The sequence below is a fragment of the Babylonia areolata genome, chromosome 25 (genome assembly GCF_041734735.1).
Source record: "Babylonia areolata isolate BAREFJ2019XMU chromosome 25, ASM4173473v1, whole genome shotgun sequence".
Classification (NCBI taxonomy): domain Eukaryota; kingdom Metazoa; phylum Mollusca; class Gastropoda; order Neogastropoda; family Buccinidae; genus Babylonia; species Babylonia areolata.
This window is the reverse complement of record NC_134900.1, coordinates 350,321-373,540: the sequence shown is the minus strand read 5'-3', so window position 1 is coordinate 373,540 and position 23,220 is coordinate 350,321. Positions and strand designations below refer to the sequence as shown.

At 47.4% G+C, this 23,220-nt stretch overlaps 2 protein-coding genes across 2 annotated transcripts in view; both read right to left on the bottom strand.

Annotated features, from left to right (window-relative positions):
* LOC143299769 (carbohydrate sulfotransferase 15-like) overlaps positions 1 to 12,197 on the bottom strand; it is a 48,555-nt gene extending 36,358 nt beyond the window's left edge. Inside the window, exons 1-2 of the mRNA XM_076613173.1 lie at positions 12,092 to 12,197; positions 8,899 to 9,018 (exon numbers count right to left, since the gene is read on the bottom strand). Of these exons, the coding sequence (XP_076469288.1) occupies positions 8,899 to 9,018; positions 12,092 to 12,114 (143 nt within the window). The 5' untranslated portion in view covers positions 12,115 to 12,197. The remainder of the gene's footprint in view (positions 1 to 8,898; positions 9,019 to 12,091) is intronic.
* Positions 12,198 to 15,602: 3,405 nt separating this feature from the next.
* LOC143299652 (uncharacterized) lies at positions 15,603 to 22,908 on the bottom strand. Its single transcript, XM_076612962.1, has 2 exons — positions 22,501 to 22,908; positions 15,603 to 19,626 (listed from the first exon to the last, which is right to left on the bottom strand). The coding sequence occupies exon 2, from the start codon at positions 19,614 to 19,616 to the stop codon at positions 18,891 to 18,893; it is 726 nt and encodes a 241-aa protein (XP_076469077.1). The 5' UTR covers positions 19,617 to 19,626; positions 22,501 to 22,908; the 3' UTR covers positions 15,603 to 18,890.
* Between the last annotated feature and the right edge of the window lie 312 nt (positions 22,909 to 23,220).

The window sequence follows — 23,220 nt, the reverse complement described above, 5'->3', positions numbered from 1 at the left end:
AATCTCTGTATGGTAAACAAAGACTTCCTGTGGCAAATAAAGACTCTGTGGTAAATGTGAACACTCCCTGTGGCAGATGAAATCTCTGTATGGTAAACAAAGACTTCCTGTGGCAAACAGAGATTACCTGTGGCAAAGATGACATGCATCAAACATCTTTTAGCAAACAAAATTCACTGTGGCAAACAAAGATTCCCAGAGGAAAACAAAACAAAAACTTCCTTGCCACAGATGAATAATGAATGGAGTTTCCTGTCGGACTGACAGATGAGTAGGAAGGCAGGCTTATCTGTTGGTGTGTGTCCTCATATGGGAGAAGAGGCCGATTCTGGATGCGCAGCACTTCCCACAGGTGTTGCAAGGGAAAACGTCTCCAGAAGTTGAGCCCTGTTTCCTTCACTCACGCTTCTTAATGGCCAGCGTTCTCGTTTTCAAACGTCTTAATGCCACTACAGCACAGCATCCTCCAGCGAGAGTGGTCAAGGACATCAGTTTCCCAGGACGCGATGTCTATGTCACAGGCTTTGAGGTTTGTCTTCAAGGTGTCCTTGAAGCGCTTGCAGGGTCTTCCAAGTTCGCAGTGGCCTTCCTTCAGTTGGCCATACAAGAGCATCTTCAGGATCCTGCTGTCTGTCATGCGGACAATGTGTCCTGTCCAGCGTAGCTGACACTGGATCAGCAGGTTTTCGATGCCGGGCAGGCCGCTCCTCTCTAGGACCTGGAGGTTGGAGACCCTGTCTTGCCACTTTATGCCGAGGATCTTTCGTAGACATCTCTGGTGAAACTGCTCAAGTTGTTGAATGTGACGGCGATACGTCATCCATGTTTCACAGCAGTACAACAAGGCGGTCAGCACAACAGCTCTGTAGGTTTTGATTTTGGTGCTGAGCCTGATGCCTTTGTTGTTCCACAGCCTGTTGTTGAGTCTGCCAAAGGCGGAACTGGCCTTGGCAATGCACAGCGTCACTTCTGCATCAAGGGCTCCGTTGCTGCATAGGGTGCTGCCCAGGTAGCAAAACTTGTTGACTTGTCGACAAAAGCCCCCTGTAAAAGACTTCCTGTGGAAAACAGAGACTCCTTCTGGCAAACAATGATTCCATGGGGAAAACAAAGACTCCACATGGAAAACAAAGACTCCTTCTGGCTAACAAAGTCTCTCTCTGTGGAAAACAAAGACTCCCTGTGGAAGACAAAGACTCCCTGTGGAAAACAAAGAATCCTTGTGGGAAACAATGACTCCCTGTGGAAAACAAAGAATCCTTGTGGGAAACAATGACTCCCTGTGGAAAACAAAGATTCCTTGTGGGAAGCAAACACTCCCTGTGGAAGACACAGACTCCTTGTGGGAAACAATGACTCCCTGTGCAAAACAAAGACTCCCTGTGGGAAACAATGCCTCCCTGTGCAAAACAAACACTCCCTGTGCAAAACAAAGACTCCCTGTGGGAAACAATGCCTCCCTGTGCAAAACAAACACTCCTTGTGGGAAACAATGACTCCCTGTGCAAAACAAAGACTCCTTGTGGGAAACAATGCCTCCCTGTGCAAAACAAAGACCCCTTGTGGGAAACAATGACCCCGTGGAAAACAAAGACTCCTTTTGGCAAGCAATGACTCCCTGTAGAAAACAATCGCTCCCTGTGGAAAACAAACACTCCTTCTGACAAACAATGACTCTCTGTGGGAAATAGAGAATCCTTCTTTCAAACAGAGAATCTGCTGCCGTTTATGAAAACTAGTGGGAAACACAGAGACCTCTGCTGCCATCTGCTGCCTTGATATAAACCAGTGGGAAACAGAGAGACCTCTGCTGCCATCTGCTGCCTTGATATAAACCAGTGGGAAACAGAGAGAACAAATGAACAAATGAAAGAAAGAAAGGAATAAATAAATAAATGAAAAATAAGAACATGGAAAGCTGTCAAACAACTCACGGCAACATGTCATCGTGTTCATGTGTGGGCAAGTTTTTGCTGCTGTGTGGGGGTGTGGGGGGTGGGGGGTCAGTTCTGGCTGTACCCCCACCACCATCACCTCTCTTGCTGCTGTCCACACCAGTAGGTTCAGGGGAGAGCATTGTTAGGTCTGCTGCTTCAGGGGAGAGCACTGCTATGTCTGCTACTTCAGGGGAAGTCAATGCCATGCCTGGTGCTTCAGGAGAAAGCACTGCTTGTTCAGGGGAGGTCACTGCTATGTCTGCTGGCTCAGAGGAAATCACTGCCATGTCTGTTTGTGTCGTCTGTTGACCCTGGGCTTGTGGGGTTGATGGGTGTGATGTGGTGGACAGTTTGGTTGTGTGAGGATGTTGTGCTGCAGACATGTTCCTTCTGTCTGCCGTGACACCTGACACAGGCACTGTGACATGTGGTCTCTGTGGTAACTTGGGTATGAGGTGATCAGGGGCAGGTAACTCAGGTGTGAGATGATCAGGGGCAGGTAACTCAAGTGTGAGGTGATCAGGGGCAGGTAACTCTGGTGTGAGGTGATCAGGGGCAGGTAAATCAGGTGTGAGGTGATCAGGGGCAGGTAACTCAGGTGTGAGATGATCAGGGGCAGGTAACTCAGGTGTGAGGTGATCAGGGGCAGGTAACTCTGGTGTGAGGTGATCAGGGGCAGGTAACTCTGGTGTGAGGTGATCAGGGGCAGGTAACTCAGGTGTGTTGTGACAAGAGGCAGATAACTGATGTGTGTGGTGTTCAGGAGGAAGGTGAGCAGGGTCAAGAGAAGTGCTGAGGTGTCCTGCAGGAAGCGGCAAGTGGCCAACTGGAGACAGCCCTGTGTCCGTCATGCCCCCCGGGATCTGTGTGCTGTTGGGTGACGTCACCACCGTCAGGATGGACAGTGGCACCAGCACTCCGCTGACGTCAGAGGCAGGGGGCGGGGCACCAGGTGCTGGAGAGGGGGTGTGGGGGTGGAGCAGTGTCAGCAGGGACAACGAGGAATGCTCCCCCTTGGCTCCCCCCTCCTCTGGGGTCCCAGGCCTGTGGGCAGCAACATGGCAGTGATGTTAGACATCATGGGTCAGGGGTCACACACTGACACACCACTACATGTGGACAGCAACATGGCAGTGATGTTAGACATCATGGGTCTGGGGTCACACACTGATACACCACTACATGTGGACAGCAACATGGCAGTATGTTAGATGTCAAGGTTACACACTGACACCAATATATGTGGCCAGTAACACGGCAGTATATTAGATGTCAAGGTTACACACTGACACACCACTATATGTTCAAACACCCCACTATATATATATATATATATATATATATATATATATATATATATATATATATATGTGTGTGTGTGTGTGTGTGTGTGTGTGTGTGTGTGTCATATGGATATACAGATATATGTCAATATATAATTATATATATAGATTATATTGATATATATAGTATACAGATATATAAAATGATTTATAACAATGAATGGAAGAAAAAGCTACAAAGGGAAGGGCGGGTACTCACCTGAAGAAAGGAGGACCAACATGGTGACAACACAAACCGAGGCGTGTTCCCCTCTGGCCTTCCACACAACACAGTGAAACACACCTTCCATGACACACTGTGCTCAACATGTGTTGAATGGCGTATAGCACCTCATGTACCCATGTCCAAATGACACTGAAACCTGACTGCATGTTTGACCAAAACATGATGCTTCGTGCATGTAACACTGATGAATCTTTGGTTCAACCGGCAGTGTCGATTTGATCAAATTTGTGGGATTTGTGTCATTCCCACGTCACCATGGCCGTTCTCACAGCCATGGCGATCCACGTGTGACGTCATCCATAACGGTACTGAAACCAAAATATTTAATTGAGTCTCCGTTCTTCCAAAGTCACTATCATCACCTCACTATCCTTTTCTTTCTTTTTTTTTAAATTTCGGAACCCGGTATTCAACATGCTTGCTATAACAATCGCTTGGATCTATTGTCATCGCCATCATGTTTATTGTGGAAAAAATCTGCGTGCAAATAACGAAAGGTCGGGTCAAAGGTGAAGGTAACGAGGTCAAAGTGAGGTTTTCCACACTGATCTGTCCGCGTGTGCGGAGCATACCATGTGGCGACCACACTGACCGGTCGAAATTGATTGTTGGTGCTTGTGAGCTAGACCAAAGGAACACAAAAGTGCATCGGTCGTGTTTTGCTGAGGTTTTTTGTTGGTTTTTTTTGTTGTTGTTTTTTACTGTCGTTTGTTTTGCTTTACTGTTGTACTGCAAAGACACGCCGAATAAGTTTAGATCTGGAAGAGATGCCGGTGAATCGTTTTGATCAACTCTCGACGGATTCGTCCAACTCGCGTCTTTTCGCTCCGAGATCTAAATAATGTATACTGCCAGAAATGAAAAGGTTCGGAAGGAAGGAAGGCATACATGGCTAGATATGTTAGTAAATAGATAAATAAATGAATTAACGAAGGAATGGGGAAGGAGGGAATACATAATTAATATCTATATGTGACTGCATACACAATCTACTCCAGCAATTACTCTCTCTCTCTCTCTCTCTCTCTCTCTCGCCTATTTCAGTTCAGTGTTCTCTCTCTCGCCTGATTAGAATAATACAATACGTGTATACACACACACACACACACACACACACACACAGAGTGTGTGTGTGTGTGTGTGTGAACTGTCGTGGGGTGGCACAACTTCCTTCTAGGTCATGTGACAAGCCAAGGCTGATGTTCAAACCCACACCCACGAAAGTGGAGCACAATGAATGAAAAGATTTCAGGATCCTAAGTAGATAAGGATCCCAGGTTCCTAAATAAACAAAAGGATTTCCAGATCTTCATACACTCCAAAGAGGCAGCCAACACGATAAGCTGTGTAACAATAAGACCAAACTTTATTCACACACACACACACACACACACACACACACACACACACACACACACACACACACACACACACACACACACACACACACACACACACACAGAGGTGCCAACAACACAGCAGCAGTCAGGTCTCAGGATAGTCTCCCTTTATACACACCACTACTGAACCTGGCTGACGCACCATCATAGTTCCCCGAACTGACCACCATCATAGTTCCCCGAACTGACCACCATCATAGTTCCCCGAACTGACCACCATCATAGTTCCCCTAACTGACCACCATCATAGTTCCCCGAACTGACCACCATCATAGTTCCCCGAACTGACCACCATCATAGTTCCCCTAACTGACCACCATCATAGTTCCCCGAACTGACCACCATCATAGTTCCCCGAACTGACTGGCTCAAAAACGATATCGGAGAAAAGGGAAAGAAAATAAACAAAGAGCATTTCAAAACAAAGAACAAAACCAACAAAGTTTCAGTTTCAGTTTCATTAGCTCAAGGAGGCGTCACTGCGTTCGGACAAATCTATATATGCTACACCACATCTGCCAAGCAGATGCCTGACCAGCAGCGTAACCCTACGCGCTTAGTCAGGCCTTGAAAAAAATAAAATAAAATAAAATAAATAAGGGGTGAATAAATAATAGATAAATACATGAAAAAAATAACTACTACCGCTACTAATAATATGTATAAGGCACAAAAACCAACAAAAAGCATTTAACAACAAAGAACAAAACCAACAAAAAGCATTTAACAACAAAGAACAAAACGAACAAAAAGCATTTAACAACAAAGAACAAAACCAATGAAAAACATTTCCAAACAAAAAACAAAACCAACAGACCAACCAACGCTCACTTAGACTCGGGTGCCAGAAAAAATGCGCGAAAAACATTTCTCAGAGACTGATCAGAGACAATGTTATCACCTGTTGACATCACTGCATTTCTCAGAGAGTAACCAAAGACAATGTTATCACCTGTTGACATCACTGCATTTCTCAGAGACTAACCAAAGACAATGTTATCACCTGTTGACATCACTGCATTTCTCAGAGACTAACCAGAGACAATGTTATCACCTGTTGACATCACTGCATTTCTCAGAGACTAACCAGAGACAATGGTATCACCTGTTGACACCACCGCATTTCTCAGAGACAAACCAGGGACAATGTTATCACCTGTTGACACCACCGCATTTCTCAGAGACTGATCAGAGACAATGTTATCACCTGTTGACACCACCGCATTTCTCAGAGACTGATCAGAGACAATGTTATCACCTGTTGACACCACCGCATTTCTCAGAGACTGATCAGAGACAATGTTATCACCTGTTGACACCACCGCATTTCTCAGAGACTGATCAGAGACAATGTTATCACCTGTTGACACCACCGCATTTCTCAGAGACTGATCAGAGACAATGTTATCACCTGTTGACACCACCGCATTTCTCAGAGACTGATCAGAGACAATGTTATCACCTGTTGACACCACCGCATTTCTCAGAGACTGATCAGAGACAATGTTTTCACCTGTTGACACCACCGCATTTCTCAGAGACTAACCAGAGACAATGTTATCACCTGTTGACATCACTGCATTTCTCAGAGACTAACCAGAGACAATGGTATCACCTGTTGACACCACCGCATTTCTCAGAGACTAACCAGAGACAATGGTATCACCTGTTGACACCACCGCATTTCTCAGAGACTAACCAGAGACAATGTTATCACCTGTTGACATCACTGCATTTCTCAGAGACTGATCAGAGACAATGTTATCACCTGTTGACATCACTGCATTTCTAAGAGACTGATCAGAGACAATGTTATCACCTGTTGACACCACTGCCTTTCTCAGAGACTGATCAGAGACAATGTTATCACCTGTTGACACCACCGCATTTCTCAGAGACTAACCAGAGACAATGTTATCACCTGTTGACGTCACTGCCCTTTGTGTACACACAAGATCAACCACACATGTTAAAGACCCTGTGTTCTGTGTCAGAGTTGGGTGTGTTATATATGTACAATGAAACCCAGTATGCACCAACGTTCATGTTGACCGATAGCAGAAAGAGAGAAAGAACAGGTAAACAGGTACACAGACCGGTACACAGACAGGTAGACAGACAGACAGGCACACATGAAGGTGCTGGGTGGATTTCCTGGCAGGGAGGGTGGTGGGGATGCAGGAGTGAAGGAAAAGGAAAGAAGACACAGGTAGACATAGAGCCAGGTAGAGAGACAGACAGACAGACATGTAGGTAGACAGACAGACAGACAGACATGTAGGTAGACAGACAGACATGTAGGTAGACAGGCAGACATGTAGGTAGACAGGCAGACATGTAGGTAGACAGGCAGACAGACATGTAGGTAGACAGGCAGACATGTAGGTAGACAGGCAGACATGTAGGTAGACAGACAGACAGACATGTAGGTAGACAGGCAGACATGTAGGTAGACAGATAGACAGACATGTAGGTAGACAGACAGACATGTAGGTAGACAGGCAGACAGACAGACATGTAGGTAGACAGGCAGACATGTAGGTAGACAGACAGACAGACAGACATGTAGGTAGACAGGCAGACATGTAGGTAGACAGACAGACATGTAGGTAGACAGGCAGACAGACAGACATGTAGGTAGACAGACAGACATGTAGGTAGACAGGCAGACAGACAGACATGTAGGTAGACAGGCAGACATGTAGGTAGACAGGCACACAGACAGACATGTAGGTAGACAGGCAGACATGTAGGTAGACAGGCAGACATGTAGGTAGACAGGCACACAGACAGACATGTAGGTAGACAGGCAGACATGTAGGTAGACAGGCAGACATGTAGGTAGACAGGCAGACAGACAGACATGTAGGTAGACAGGCAGACATGTAGGTAGACAGGCAGACAGACAGACATGTAGGTAGACAGGCAGACATGTAGGTAGACAGGCAGACAGACAGACATGTAGGTAGACAGGCAGACATGTAGGTAGACAGGCAGACATGTAGGTAGACAGGCACACAGACAGACATGTAGGTAGACAGGCAGACATGTAGGTAGACAGGCAGACAGGCAGACATGTAGGTAGACAGGCAGACATGTCGGTAGACAGGCAGACAGACAGACATGTAGGTAGACAGACAGACATGTAGGTAGACAGACAGACAGACAGACAGACATGTAGGTAGACAGGCAGACATGTAGGTAGACAGGCAGACAGACAGACATGTAGGTAGACAGGCAGACATGTAGGTAGACAGGCAGACATGTAGGTAGACAGACAGACAGACAGACATGTAGGTAGACAGGCAGACATGTCGGTAGACAGGCAGACAGACAGACAAGTAGGTAGACAGACAGACAGACAGACATGTAGGTAGACAGACAGACAGGTAGGTAGACAGGCAGGCTGATAAGGTGGCGGAATGTTTTACCTGGCAGTGAAGGTGGTTTGGGGTAGAAGGGGGTGGGGGTGAAGACAGGTACTAGGTAGGTAGACAGACAGACAGACATGTAGGTAGACAGACAGACAGACAGGCAGGCAGGTAAGACATACAGACATGTAGGCAGACAGACAGACAGGCAGGTCAGACATACAGACAGGTAGGTAGACAGACAGACAGACATGTAGGTAGACAGACAGACAGACAGACAGGCAGGCAGGTCAGACATACAGACATGTAGGCAGACAGACAGACAGGCAGGTCAGACATACAGACAGGTAGGTAGACAGACAGACAGACGGGTACACAGGTACACAGACCGGTAGACAAACAGACTGACATGTAGACAGGCAGGCAGGTAGCAGGTAATATGTAGACAGACAGGTAAACAGGGAGGTAGACATACAGACAGGTGGACAGACTGACATGTAAACAGGTAGACAGACAAAAAGACACACAGGCAGACAGGTAAATAGACAGGTAAAGACACAAACAGGTAGATATAGACAGGTAGACAGACCGGCAAGTAGGCAGGTAGTCAGACAGTGTTACCTGGCAGCGAAGATAGAGGGGGTGAAGGGGGTGCGGGTGAGGTGACCGCTGTAGACACACAGCAAACACAGCCCTGCCGTCACTGACACCAGCAGCACTGCTACCCAAGTCGGCTTCATCCTGTCACATCATGTCACATGTCACATCACACCACATCATGTCACATCACACCACATCATGTCACATCAAGTCACTGATACCAACAGCACTGCCACCAAGGTCAGCTTCATCCTGAACAACATCATGTCACACCACATCATGTCACATCACACCACATCATGTCACATCACGTCACACCACACCGCATCATGTCACATCACGTCACACCACACCACATCACGTCACATAATAACACATCACATCACATCACATCACGTCACATAATGTCACGTTACATAACATCATGTCACATGTCATGTCACACCACATCATGTCACATCACGTCACACCACACCACACCACATCACGTCACATAATGTCACATCACGTCACATCACATCACGTCACATAATGTCACGTTACATCACATCATGTCACACCACATCACGTCACACCACATCATGTCACATCACACCACATCATGCCACATAACGTCACATAATGTCATGCCACACCACATCATGTCACATCACACCATATCATACCACATCACGTCACATAAGGTCATGTCACACCAAATCATGTCACATAATGTCACACCACAACACATCACGTCACATAACGTCACGTCACATCACATCATGTCACATCACACCACACCACACCGCATCATGTCACAACCCACCACACCACACCACATCATGTCACACTACGTCACACCCCACCCCACCACACTACACCGCATCATGTCACATTGTGTCACACCACACCACACCACATTACACCACATCACGTCACGTCACACCACATCATATCACTGACACCAACAGCACTGTCACCCAGGTCATCTACATGCTGCACCACATCATTCACGTTATATCACGCCACACCACATCATGTCAGGTTATATCACGCCACATCACATCATGTCGCGTCACATCACACAACATCACATCATGTCACGTCATATCACACCATATCACATCATGTTACGTCATATTACACCACACCACATCATGTCACGTCATATCACGCCATATCATATCATGTTACGTCATATTACACCACACCACATCATGTCACGTCATATCACGCCACACCATCTCATGTCACGTCATGTCACGCTACACCACATCAAGTCACGTCACATCACATCATGTCACGTCATGTCACGCCACACCACACCATGTCACGTCATATCACACCACACCATGTCACGTCATATCACACCACGCCCACCATGTCACGTCATATCACGCCACACCATGTCACGTCATATCACGCCACACCACACCATGTCACGTCATATCACACCATGTCACGTCATATCACACCACACCATGTCACGTCATATCACACCATGTCACGTCATATCACACCATGTCACGTCATATCACACCACGCCACACCATGTCACGTCATATCACACCACACCACACCATGTCACGTCATATCACGCCACACCACATCATGTCACGTCATATCACGCCACACCACACCATGTCACGTCATATCACACCACGCCACACCATGTCACGTCACACCACACCATGTCACGTCATATCACACCACACCACACCATGTCACGTCATATCACGCCACACCACATCATGTCACGTCATATAAGGCCACACCACACCATGTCACGTCATATCACGCCACACCACATCATGTCACGTCACATCACACCATGTCACGTCATATCACACCACGCCACACCATGTCACGTCATATCACACCACACCACACCATGTCACGTCATATCACACCACGCCACACCATGTCACGTCATATCACACCACACCACACCATGTCACGTCATATCACACCACACCACACCATATCACGTCATATCACGCCACACCACACCATGTCACGTCATATCACACCACACCACACCATGTCACGTCATATCACACCACGCCACACCATGTCACGTCATATCACGCCACACCACATCATGTCACGTCATATAAGGCCACACCACAACATATCACGCCATATCACATCATGTTACGAAATCCAAGTCCTGTGTGAAACACGTGACAGGAAAGGAAAAGTCTAGAAATCCAAGTCCCATGTGCAGCACGTGACAGGAAAAGTCTAGAAATCCAAGTCCTGTGTGCAGCACGTGACAGGAAAAGTCTAGAAATCCAAGTCCTGTGTGCAGCACGTGACAGGAAAAGTCTAGAAATCCAAGTCCTGTGTGCAGCACGTGACAGAAAAAGTCTAGAAATCCAAGTCCTGTGTGCAGCACGTGACAGGAAAAGTCTAGAAATCCAAGTCCCGTGTGCAGCACGTGACAGGAAAAGTCTAGAAATCCAAGTCCCGTGTGCAGCACGTGACAGGAAAAGTCTAGAAATCCAAGTCCTGTGTGCAGCACGTGACAGGAAAAGTCTAGAAATCCAAGTCCCATGTGCAGCACGTGACAGGAAAAGTCTAGAAATCCAAGTCCTGTGTGCAGCACGTGACAGGAAAAGTCTAGAAATCCAAGTCCTGTGTGCAGCACGTGACAGGAAAAGTCTAGAAATCCAAGTCCCGTGTGCAGCACGTGACAGGAAAAGTCTAGAAATCCAAGTCCTGTGTGAAGCACGTGACAGGAAAAGTCTAGAAATCCAAGTCCCGTGTGCAGCACGTGACAGGAAAAGTCTAGAAATCCAAGTCCCGTGTGCAGCACGTGACAGGAAAAGTCTAGAAATCCAAGTCCTGTGTGCAGCTCGTGACAGGAAAGGAAAAGTCTAGAAATCCAAGTCCCGTGTGCAGCACGTGACAGGAAAAGAAAAGTCTAGAAATCCAAGTCCCGTGTGCAAAACGTGACAGGAAAAGTCTAGAAATCCAAGTCCTGTGTGCAGCTCGTGACAGACCCCACGGCAACAGAAGTGTGTCCCTGGTAACAGTTTCACCCAGTCTGACAGGAAAACAAACACACTTGCCATGACAACAAAGCTGGCACTGCACTGTGGCGACGCGCTCTCCAGGAGGGGGGGGGGGGGAGGGTGCGGCGGGGGGTAGGGGGGGATCTAATTTCACACAGAGACATCTGTTTTGACAATAGAAGACAGCAATAAAAACATACATTGTAGCAACACAGTACCTTGACAGTGAAGCGCCACGCATCACAAGTCTGTCCACTGCTCCTTTCAACTGGTTCGGCCTTGGACATCGTGTCCAGATTTATATTTCAATGCCCCCCTCCCCCCATAACCCTCCAGCACAGACAGTTATGACCGGAGTCCTGTCAGCTTCAAACTGGTCAATACCTGAGCGGTGACAAGTGTGGTAACACGACCCTTGTCTTATCGACTCTGTGTTAATTAAGGTGTGGGCAGATGCCAGCCGGATACAACAAGAGCGTTGTAACCTCGTGCTGTCTTCCCCCTCCCTCCCTCCCTGCCCCCCACCCCCAGCCCCCCTAATGTCAATTCCACCATATGCCGCTCACAAAACATGACCAATGTTGTCAACCACCTATAACCGTACTATACCCTGTCGTGACGAGACAATCAAAGATAGAATGATTCAAGATACCGTTGTACGTAAAAAAGAAACTGTTGACATGTTTGCTGATTAAAAAGGGGGTCCAAGAATGATTTAGTATCGTAAAAGAAACACACAAACTGATATGTATTAAAAAAAATAATAATAATAAAATAAAATAAAATAAAATAACATCATGGGCACTTCGTCAACGGAAAAACGCAAGGTTTTACCGTGCAACACCATAAAATTTTCTGTAAAACACACAGATTTTTAAAGAGAAAGCTTTAGACCCTTCTTTGTTGCATTTGCCAACAGATCAGAGGGCAGACCATGGTGACAAAAGGGAAAGGGGAGCACTGTACTGTTTTTGACTTTCTTCTGAAGAGTTTTGTGACTGGCAGTCCGATGTGAACTGTGTGACGTTTTTTTTGTTTTTTGTTTTTGTTTGTTTGTTTTTTTGTTTGTTTTTTGTTTTTGTTGGTTTTTGTTGTTGTTGTTGTTTTATGTTTTTTTTATAATTAACTAAATGCACTTGTCGGTCGTTTTGGTCTTTTAGATTTGCAGTGTTTTAGTAAAGCACATCCTGTTTGAAGACGATGGTGCAAGCACTCTCGCTCTCCTCGTAAGTCAACACGTTTAAGTTCGCGATGTGGGTGCGGGTGCATTGTTCGGTGTACATTTTAGTCTTCTTGGAAATGTTTTCTTCAAGAACTGAAAGAATTTGAAGTGGACGATGTTTTGTTCAAGAACTGAAAGAATTAGAAGTGGACGATGTTTTGTTCAAGAACTGAAAGAATTTGAAGTGGACGATGTTTTGTTCAAGAACTGAAAGAATTTGAAGTGGACGATGTTTTGTTCAAGAACTGAAAGAATTAGAAGTGGACGATGTTTTGTTCAAGAACTGAAAGAATTTGAAGTGGACGATGTTTTGTTCAAGAACTGAAAGAATTTGAAGTGGACGATGTTTTCTTCAAGAACTGAAAGAATTTGAAGTGGACGATGTTTTGTTCAAGCGGTAACTTGCTTCGGTAGCATTGTGCGCAAGAGAGTGTGTGTGTGTGTGTGTGTGTGTGTGTGTGTGTGTGTGTGTGTGTGTGTGTGTGTGTATGTGTGTGTATGTGTGTGTGTGTGGAGGGGGGGGGTGCAAGTACATGGATGATGATGATATATTTTAGCGCCTGTCCTTGGTTGACCTAAGCGAGTGTGCTGTGTGTATATTCAAAAGGGGTGTATGTGTGGAGGGGGCGGGGGAGGTGGGGGGGGGGGGTGCAGAGGGCACACGCGTGTATGTCCTCGTGCTTGTATTTTGTGTTGTGTTTTTACCTACTTGCAAGGAGATGTCCATTATTTTATGAGGACATAGTAAAGTGTGAATTATTATCACAAGGAATGTGAAGGGCATAACCAAATCAATCCGTTCTTAGCGACGGCAGTTGGGTTGGAAGTTGTTGAACACTCGGGTAGTTAGGACCAGTTGGGTTGGAAGTTGTTGAACACTCGGGTAGTTAGGACCGGTTGGGTTGGAAGTGGTTGAACACTCAGGCAGTTAGGACCGGTTGGGTTGGAAGTGGTTGAACACTCGGGAAGTTAGGACCGGTTGGGTTGGAAGTGGTTGAACACTCGGGAAGTTAGGACCGGTTGGGTTGGAAGTGGTTGAACACTCAGGCAGTTAGGACCGGTTGGGTTGGAAGTGGTTGAACACTCAGGTAGGACCGGTTGGGTTGTAAGTGGTTGAAAACTCGGGTAGTTAGGACCGGTTGGGTTGTAAGTGGTTGAAAACTCGGGTAGTTAGGACCGGTTGGGTTGTAAGTGGTTGAAAACTCGGGTAGTTAGGACTGGTTGGGTTGTAAGTGGTTGAAAACTCGGGTAGTTAGGACCGGTTGGGTTGGAAGTGGTTGAAAACTCAGGTAGTTAGGACCGGTTGGGTTGTAAGTGGTTGAAAACTCGGGTAGTTAGGACTGGTTGGGTTGGAAGTGGTTGAAAACTCGGGTAGTTAGGACTGGTTGGGTTGGAAGTGGTTGAAATCGGGTAACTAGGACCGGTTGGGTTGGAAGTAGTTGAACACTCGGGTAGTTAGGACCGGTTGGGTTGGAAGTAGTTGAACACTCGGGTAACTAGGACCGGTTGGGTTGTAAGTGGTTGAACACTCGGGTAGTTAGGACCGGTTGGGTTGGAAGTAGTTGAACACTCGGGTAGTTAGGACCGGTTGGGTTGGAAGTAGTTGAACACTCGGGTAGTTAGGACCGGTTGGGTTGTAAGTGGTTGAACACTCGGGTAGTTAGGACCGGTTGGGTTGGAAGTGGTTGAACACTCAGTAGATAATTTGACAGGAGGGGAGGAGGGGGAAGAGAGTGTGGAGAGATGGACGCACAGCACGTGATATTTCGGTTTCAGTTTGAAGGTGTCAGAGCGTGCAGACTTATCCATGTACCTACACCACATGTGCTGAAAAAAAGCAGATACCTGACAATGGCATTAACCTAGTGCGCTCATCAGGCCTGGAGAACCTACCCTAGGTTTGTGGAGAAAAAACAACAACAAACAAACAAACAAACAAAAAAACCCATAAATCTGAAACAAACGAAAAAACAGAAACAAACAAAAGAACAGAAAAAAACAGCAACAACAACAATGATAGTGATAAAAACGCATGCACCCACACATGCGTGCACACTGACACCTGTGCCATGTGAATCTACACCCCCCCCCCCCCTCTCTCTCTCTCTCACACACACACTTATATATAAAGGCGAGCCCACAAATACATTACATGCTTACATATGTGCAGTTACATTCGCACATAGCTACCACACTCACACAGTTCCATTCCCTCCAAACACAAACACGCGCACACGAACACACACACACACACACACACACACACACACACACACACACACACGCATGCACGCATATGCACACACGCACACTCGTGTGCGCGCACAAGAAACAAAGCTTCTGTATGTAATACTGTCTTGTTCAGTTGGCATTCTGTGTGAACTGCTTCAGTGTTGGCACAGAAAATCAGCTTGTATAAAACCGTTCCCAAAATAGTTGAATTCATTGACATGTCCCACTTTCACGCCATCAGTAAACAGATCACACGAAAGCCAATAACCATTTCTTTAGTTTGTTTATTAGTCAGATCTAGTAAATCATTTTGCCCAGGCGGTGAATTTGTCAATCCCCTGTGGACAAACAGAGTCAGATTAAGAAAGATGTTGAAGAGCAGTGTCGACTGGGAATTTATGACAGGAACAGACTGAGTGAAGAACAGTGGCTGGCACAGAGTGTGAACAAATGAGCAGACAGAAGAGTGTCTTGAGGTGAACCAGTCAATGTTGCCCGTCAGTCAGAAACAGCCCGATTCGAACAGACTGTGACCTGTTCAAAGGGAGAAGAGTGTCTTGAGGTGAACCAGTCAATGTTGCCCGTCAGTCAGAAACAGCCCGATTCGAACAGACTGTGACCTGTTCAAAGGGAGAAGAGTGTCTTGAGGTGAACCAGTCAATGTTGCCCGTCAGTCAGAAACAGCCCGATTCGAACAGACTGTGACCTGTTCAAAGGGAGAAGAGTGTCTTGAGGTGAACCAGTCAATGTTGCCCGTCAGTCAGAAACAGCTCGATTCGAACAGACTGTGACCTGTTCAAAGGGAGAAGAGTGTCTTGAGGTGAACCAGTCAATGTTGCCCGTCAGTCAGAAACAGCCCGATTCGAACAGACTGTGACCTGTTCAAAGGGAGAAGAGTGTCTTGAGGTGAACCAGTCAATGTTGCCCGTCAGTCAGAAACAGCCCGATTCGAACAGACTGTGACCTGTTCAAAGGGCGAAGAGTGTCTTGAGGTGAACCAGTCAATGTTGCCCGTCAGTCAGAAACAGCCCGATTTGAACAGACTGTGACCTGTTCAAAGGGAGAAGAGTGTCTTGAGGTGAACCAGTCAATGTTGCCCGTCAGTCAGAAACATCCCGATTCGAACAGACTGTGACCTGTTCAAAGGGAGCTGACGATCCACAGTGAAGTTCGGACTGACAGCAAACCCTGAAAGCTCCAGAATCATCAGCTGCGCTTGAACGGTGCCAAAAGCGTGGAAAAGGTCATTAAACAGGACGCACTCACTGTGACTGATCATGAAATAAGGACCAATCAGATGTTCTCACTGTGACTGACCATGAAGTGAGGGTCACAAACTCAAAGCAGCCGCTTGAAGTTTGAAAGACTTTGACATTTAGTGATGAGACTGATTCCCAAGAACAACGTGAGATGTACATACTGAGACCATGCGATACTTCTACACCTTCCTGTACTGTCATCATCACACAAGTTAGAACAGGTTAAAGCCTATTTCAATGCACTGAAAACCATAGAACGTGGAAAATCGTGGATATGACGAGCACAAAACATCATACAGCTTTCGTGCCAGTACTGGATCTGAAACAGACCAAACAATGGGATAAATACTCCGAACACTTCAAACACTTCAGGGACAGTTATATCACCCGGTCAGTTTTGGAAGACATTGTCTGAAATGGCCAGAGAGTAGAATATTTACAGAAGTGACACTACACACGGACAAAATACAGACAAAAAAGACATTATCATAATCATATGCAGATGGTTCAGTTACCCGAGATCAGTTAGTTTAGGAGATACAGGATACCACACCATAAGCCGCAAGATTTTACTGGATAATCCATCGATACATATAATCTCTCTCTCTCTCTCTCTCTCTCTCTCTATATATATATATATATATATATAGAGAGAGAGAGAGAGAGAGAGAGAGAGAGAGATACATATGTGTGTGTGTGTGTGTGTGTGTGTGTGTGTGTGTGTGTGTGCAAAGCGGCGTTGAGCCAAGGACGATACACATGGAGGCACAACCAAATGCTAAAAGAAATTGACACGTGCTGAGCACTGTCTAAGGAGCACCAACCCCACCAGAAGTTCCAGTAGAGTTCCGCTCGGCAGAAGGCAATAAAGTCTGGCCAGGAACAGCATCCAAAGTTTCCAAAGCATGGAAACGTGGGCTGTTTGATGGTGCCGAAGATTGGGAATGCACAGTTGAACTACCAGAGAAGAAGAAACGCCTGGAAATCATCAGCAAGAGCGGCATGAGACCTGACATGGTACTCCACTCCAAGGCAACGAAACAAGCAATTCTGATTGAGCTCACTGTGCCATATGAAAGCAGAGTGGAGGAAGCCCACATCTACAAGACCGAGAAATATGCTAGTCTAGCCAGCAGCCTGAGAGAATCTGGCTTCCAAGCCAAAGTCCTTGCCACAGAGACTGGTGCAAGAGGGTTTGTGGGCGCATCTGCCTACAGCCTCAAGAAACAGCTGTCGATTTCTGGCAGAGAGAGGACATGGGCTCTCAAGGCAATGGCAGAAGCAACAGAAAAGAGTTCCAACTGGATCTGGTCGAGGAAGAATGAAAGTAAACTTCATAAGGATTAAATTTTCTCTACTCAAACTAGGCGTATGATGGCTCAGTGGTTAAAACGTCTGCCAGAAAAGGTGACTCAGTCCTGAAGTGGCGACCACCCTGGAGGAGCGGGTTCGAGCCTGCTGAGGACCAGGAAAAAAAAGATTAGGCGGCAGTACAAGGGCACCCAGGAGTCATGACCTGGGTGCGGCCCAGCCCCCATGGAGAGTACGGAGTTAAGGGCTGAAACACTTGACTGAGGGGGGCTTCTCCTCTGAAGACCTTGTACCGTCCAGCTCTCCCTGGAGTTTATCACTGTAGTCCTCAGGACAAGACCCGTTTAGTTCACTTCAAAAGATCCTTTTATCCATTTCCTGGGCAGGAAGGGATAGAGGTCTGTAGTCCTCAGTAGAATATCTGTTTATCCACCATAGAGTATCTGTTTATCCACTATATAATATCTGTTTATCCACTATAGAAGATCCGTTTATCTACAATATAATATCTGTTTATCCAATATAGAAGATCCGTTTATCCACTATATAATATCTGTTTATCCACTATAGAAGATCCGTTTATCCACTATATAATTTCTGTTTATCCACTATAGAAGATCGCTTTCCCTCCAACCGTCCTCAGTCCAGCAGAGAAGGGTTAAGGAAGAAGGCAGCAGTTCCCGTGCTGGTGACCGGCACAGCCATTCCTTCTCCACTCACTGAGGTCAGTGCACGCACACACACACACACACACACACACACACACGTACGCGCGCACACACACGCACGCACACACGCATACACACACACGTACGCGCACGCACACACGCACGCGCGCACACACACACGCATACACACACATACATGTACGAACACACACACACGCACGCGCGCGCGCGCGCACACACACGTACGCACGCGCGCGCGCGCGCACACACACACACACACACACACACACACACACCGAGGGACGGTAACAGGAGTGACGGGCGGCTAGTCATCATCATAGAGGTCCAGGGGATCCACCTTGCCCTCGTACATCTGCTGGTAGAGCACGAACATCTCGCGCCGCCTCTTGAGGGCCGAGAACACCCTTCCCGGGTCGTTGAAGGCCCGGTACGTGGCGCTGGGCACCAGGGCGATGGCGCTGACCTTCTGCCGCTGCTGCACCAGGTGCGCGTACCAGACCATGAAGTCGTCGGGCGTGAGGGCGGGGTTCCGGAGCTGGATACGGTAGGACCTGGTCAGGCGGGTCAGCCTTTGCCAGCCCACTGCCGCCTTCTTGTGGCCCTCACAGCGCTTGCACAGCGAGGGCAGCAGGCTGGAGCTGCCCTTGGACCCGAACTCCAGCAGCGACGCCAGCACCACTCCCAGCGCGCCCAGAGCGCCGGCACGTGACGCGGACGGGCAGGTGCCCGAGGAGCCGCACCACTTGACGAGGAAGGCGCCGATGCCCGACACGGAGGCGGCGCCCAGCAGAGCGGCCATCACCTCCAGGTAGTAGCAGCGGCGGCTGTAGCGGTTGGCTTCGTGGTAGTGCATCATGGCGGCCCGCTGGCTTCGGAACTCCAGCTCCTCCAGCAGGTCGTCGTAGTGCTCCATGGCGTACTTCCGGTACTGCGCACTGGCCACATGGGGGTCAGCCCCGGGGTCAGGGTCAGGGTCACCGGGATCACGCCGCACGGGCGTCAGTCGGACTGGGAGGGTGGCGGTGGTCATGGCAACGGGTCTGTAAGGGGACAGCATTCCTTCATCATCATCTGCACCCTCCTCGCCCCCCTCCCCAAACTTTTTGAAATGACCTCCCTTTGACAGACAAACCTGTGAGGCCTGTGTACTGATGGCAATGGGGATTCCGTCCTTTGTTTCATTCTCTCTCTCTATATATATATATATAGAGAGAGAGAGAGAGAGAGAGAGAGAGAGAGAGTTGACGTAAAGTATTTCTTATGGGAATGGGAGGGGGACATCATTATCAAAGTCTTCTTCAATCAAAGCTTCTTCAGATCGCAGACATGGTTTCCCAGGCTGCCCTGAGGGCAGTATCGTGACGTGCTTTTTCAGATCACAGACATGGTTTCCTGTCCTGGTGGCAGTACCGTGACGTGCTTTTTCAGATCACAGACATGGTTTCCAGTCCTGGTGGCAGTACCGTGACGTGCTTTTTCAGATCACAGACATGGTTTCCAGTCCTGGTGGCAGTACCGTGACGTGCTTTTTCAGATCACAGACATGACTTCCTGTCCTGGGAGCAGCACGTGCTTCTTCGTATCACAGACACACTATCATGTGTCCCGGACTTTTAGTGGCTGTAATTATGGTAAAATGTTGACTTGAAGAACGAAACAATAAAGACAATTCACTTTGCCAGTGTTGGATAAATAACTGCTTGATTTTAAAAGTAACTTAATTCCCTTTGATGAAACAGACGACACAGTTTGCGCCTTGTCAGAAAACATCGGAGCGCCGTGTGACCGTCTGTGGGTCATTTTCACAGATACTGCACCAATGGCGACACTCTGATCTGAATATTTACTAACTGGTAACTGCGGATGGGGTCAGAGCTGGTCAAAGAGTTACCTCTCTTACCCCCTAGCCCCTCCCCCTTCCGACCCCTGACCCCTCGTTAATATCAACTTCCATGTTTCCGTTAAGTTCAGTGTCAAGGTGTCAGAGCGTGAGTACTGATCCATATTCGCTACGCCCTTAATCACCTAAGCAGCAGATGCCTGGCTTCGCATAAACCTCTTTTCCACGACTCGTTCGTATTCAACACTGAAGCAGTTGGGCTTGTTACACGTTTTTCACCTCAGCCACCACTATAATTAAAGTGATAGTTTGCAAGCGCCTGTCAGCTAAGGTTGTGATCGACAGACCCACTGACTATGATTATTGAAGTCCGTGCCTCCCCCCCCCCCTCCCTACCCTCCACCCCCCCACCCACCCACCCCTTTCCCCCTCCAGAACTCGCTGGCTGGACATTCCTCCTCCCCCTCCCATCCAAACAACCACCACGACCCCCCCCCCCCCCCGCCCCCCCCCCCCCCCCCTCCACCCTCCCTCCAACAACGACAACTTTAAGTCTGAATAAACTTCGCGCAAAACGAGCCGCGTGCCGGGTCCAGCTGAACTGATCCGCTTCACCCGGTGTGCACACATTCCTTCGTTTGCTTCACTGTGGCCAGCTCTGTTCAACTGTTGCACACGTTACTTCACTGTGGCCAGCTCTGTTCAACTGCTGCACACATAATCACACTTGCCATATCTCTCACCTTTGAAAAAAAAAAAAAAAGGAGAAAAAAGACTGGAATTGATCAAGCTTGCTGCTGCCAATCTGTTGTGACAATAGCAGCTGCCGCTAATGTTTTATTTGTGTATATTATTGTAACACTAAACAGACAGCTGGTGAATGTTAGAGAAGAGTTGTTTTGATGTTTTTTGTTTGTTTGTTTGTTTTATGTGTTTGTTGTTTTTTTTGTTTTTGTTTTTTCAAGTTCTGCACTTGTCACTTTAAGTGCTCTGACTGATGTATGTGTGTAGGTCTGTGTTGTGTACACTGCTCTGACTGATGTATGTGTTAGGCCTGTGTTGTGTACACTGCTGTGACTGATGTATGTGTAGGCCTGTGTTGCGTACACTGCTCTCTGACTGATATATGTGTTAGGCCTGTGTTGTATACACTGCTGTGACTGATGTATGTGTTAGGTCTGTGTTGTGTACACTGCTCTGACTGATGTGTGTTAGGCCTGTGTTGTGTACACTGCTCTGACTGATATATGTGTTATCCCTGTGTTGTGTACACTGCTGTGACTGATGTATGTGTTAGGCCTGTGTTGTGTACACTGCTCTGACTGATATATGTGTTAGCCCTGTGTTGTGTACACTGCTCTGACTGATGTATGTGTTAGGCCTGTGTTGTGTACACTGCTGTGACTGATGTATGTGTTAGGTCTGTGTTGTGTACACTGCTGTGACTGATGTATGTGTTAGCCCTGTGTTGTGTACACTGCTGTGACTGATGTATGTGTTAGCCCTGTGTTGTGTACACTGCTGTGACTGATGTAAGTGTTAGGCCTGTGTTGTGTACACTGCTCTGACTGATGTATGTGTTAGGCCTGTGTTGTGTACACTGCTGTGACTGATGTATGTGTTAGGCCTGTGTTGTGTACACTGCTGTGACTGATGTATGTGTTAGACCTGTGTTGTGTACACGGCTGCTCTGATATATGTGTTAGCCCTGTGTTGTGTACACGGCTGCTCTGACTGATATATGTGTTAGGCCTGTGTTGTGTACACTGCTCTGACTGATGTATGTGTGTAGCCCTGTGTTGTGTACACTGCTCTGACTGATATATGTGTTAGGCTTGTGTTGTGTACGCATCAGGGAAATTTTTGATATTTCATTCCTTGGCTTTCTGCCGTCTGTCTGCAGAGAGACAGAGCGAACACAGGCACTGGACCCGGCGACACAGACTGACGATGCAGAGACAGGGACTGTACGATGCCGCTCAGAGACTGAATGATTAAATCCTCTTTTAAACAAGTGCGCACGCGCAAACATTCTCTCTCTCTCTCTCTCTCTCTCTCTCTCAAGCAGGCCCACCTGATGCTGTGTACAACTGATGTCGGGGCAGATCGAATGGCAACTCTACACTGAATGTAGTCAGCTGTGAACAGGGTTAAGTATTGAGGTCAATTGCTACAGCCAGCCATTCACCTGACTACACCTGTATGCCAGTGAACAGTGCAGCACTCAGCAGTCACCACGGACCAGACACGTCGCTCATATGTACCAATGCCGTCGGCTGCCGTCTGGCCCACTGATCAACAAATCTCTCCCACCTCTTCAGGGCAACACTCTGCCCACCCACTACTGTAGGTCAATGTGCACAACCCGTATGACACACCCTGAATGACACACCCCGTATGACACACCCTGAATGACACACCCCGTACAGCAACACCTTCAAACCAGCACTGCAGGTCAATGTGTAATCATGCACACCGGTCCTAACTGGCGCGAGCCAGTCTTTCTTCCCGGACCACCACTTCTTTCACTGTTTACTTGGCGGTGGGGAAAAACACAGGCACATGACCGAGACAGTTTCTTTGATAAGTGAAACCCCGTACCGGCCTGGCTGTAGTATTTTGCAGCTAAAAGCAAACGAATTGTTTCTGAAACTTGAACGGCAGAATGCCATATCATAAAGCACACAAATATGCCTCAGAATGAATAAATGTATAAACATATTAACAAACAGATCAATAAATTATCACTGAAACACACGCCCGCCGGCCGGCACACACACTGACTGACTGACTG

Bases quoted from the DNA above. Each gene is read 5' to 3' on its own strand.
- LOC143299652 (XM_076612962.1), bottom strand. From the start codon at position 19,616: ATGACCACCGCCACCCTCCCAGTCCGACTGACGCCCGTGCGGCGTGAT.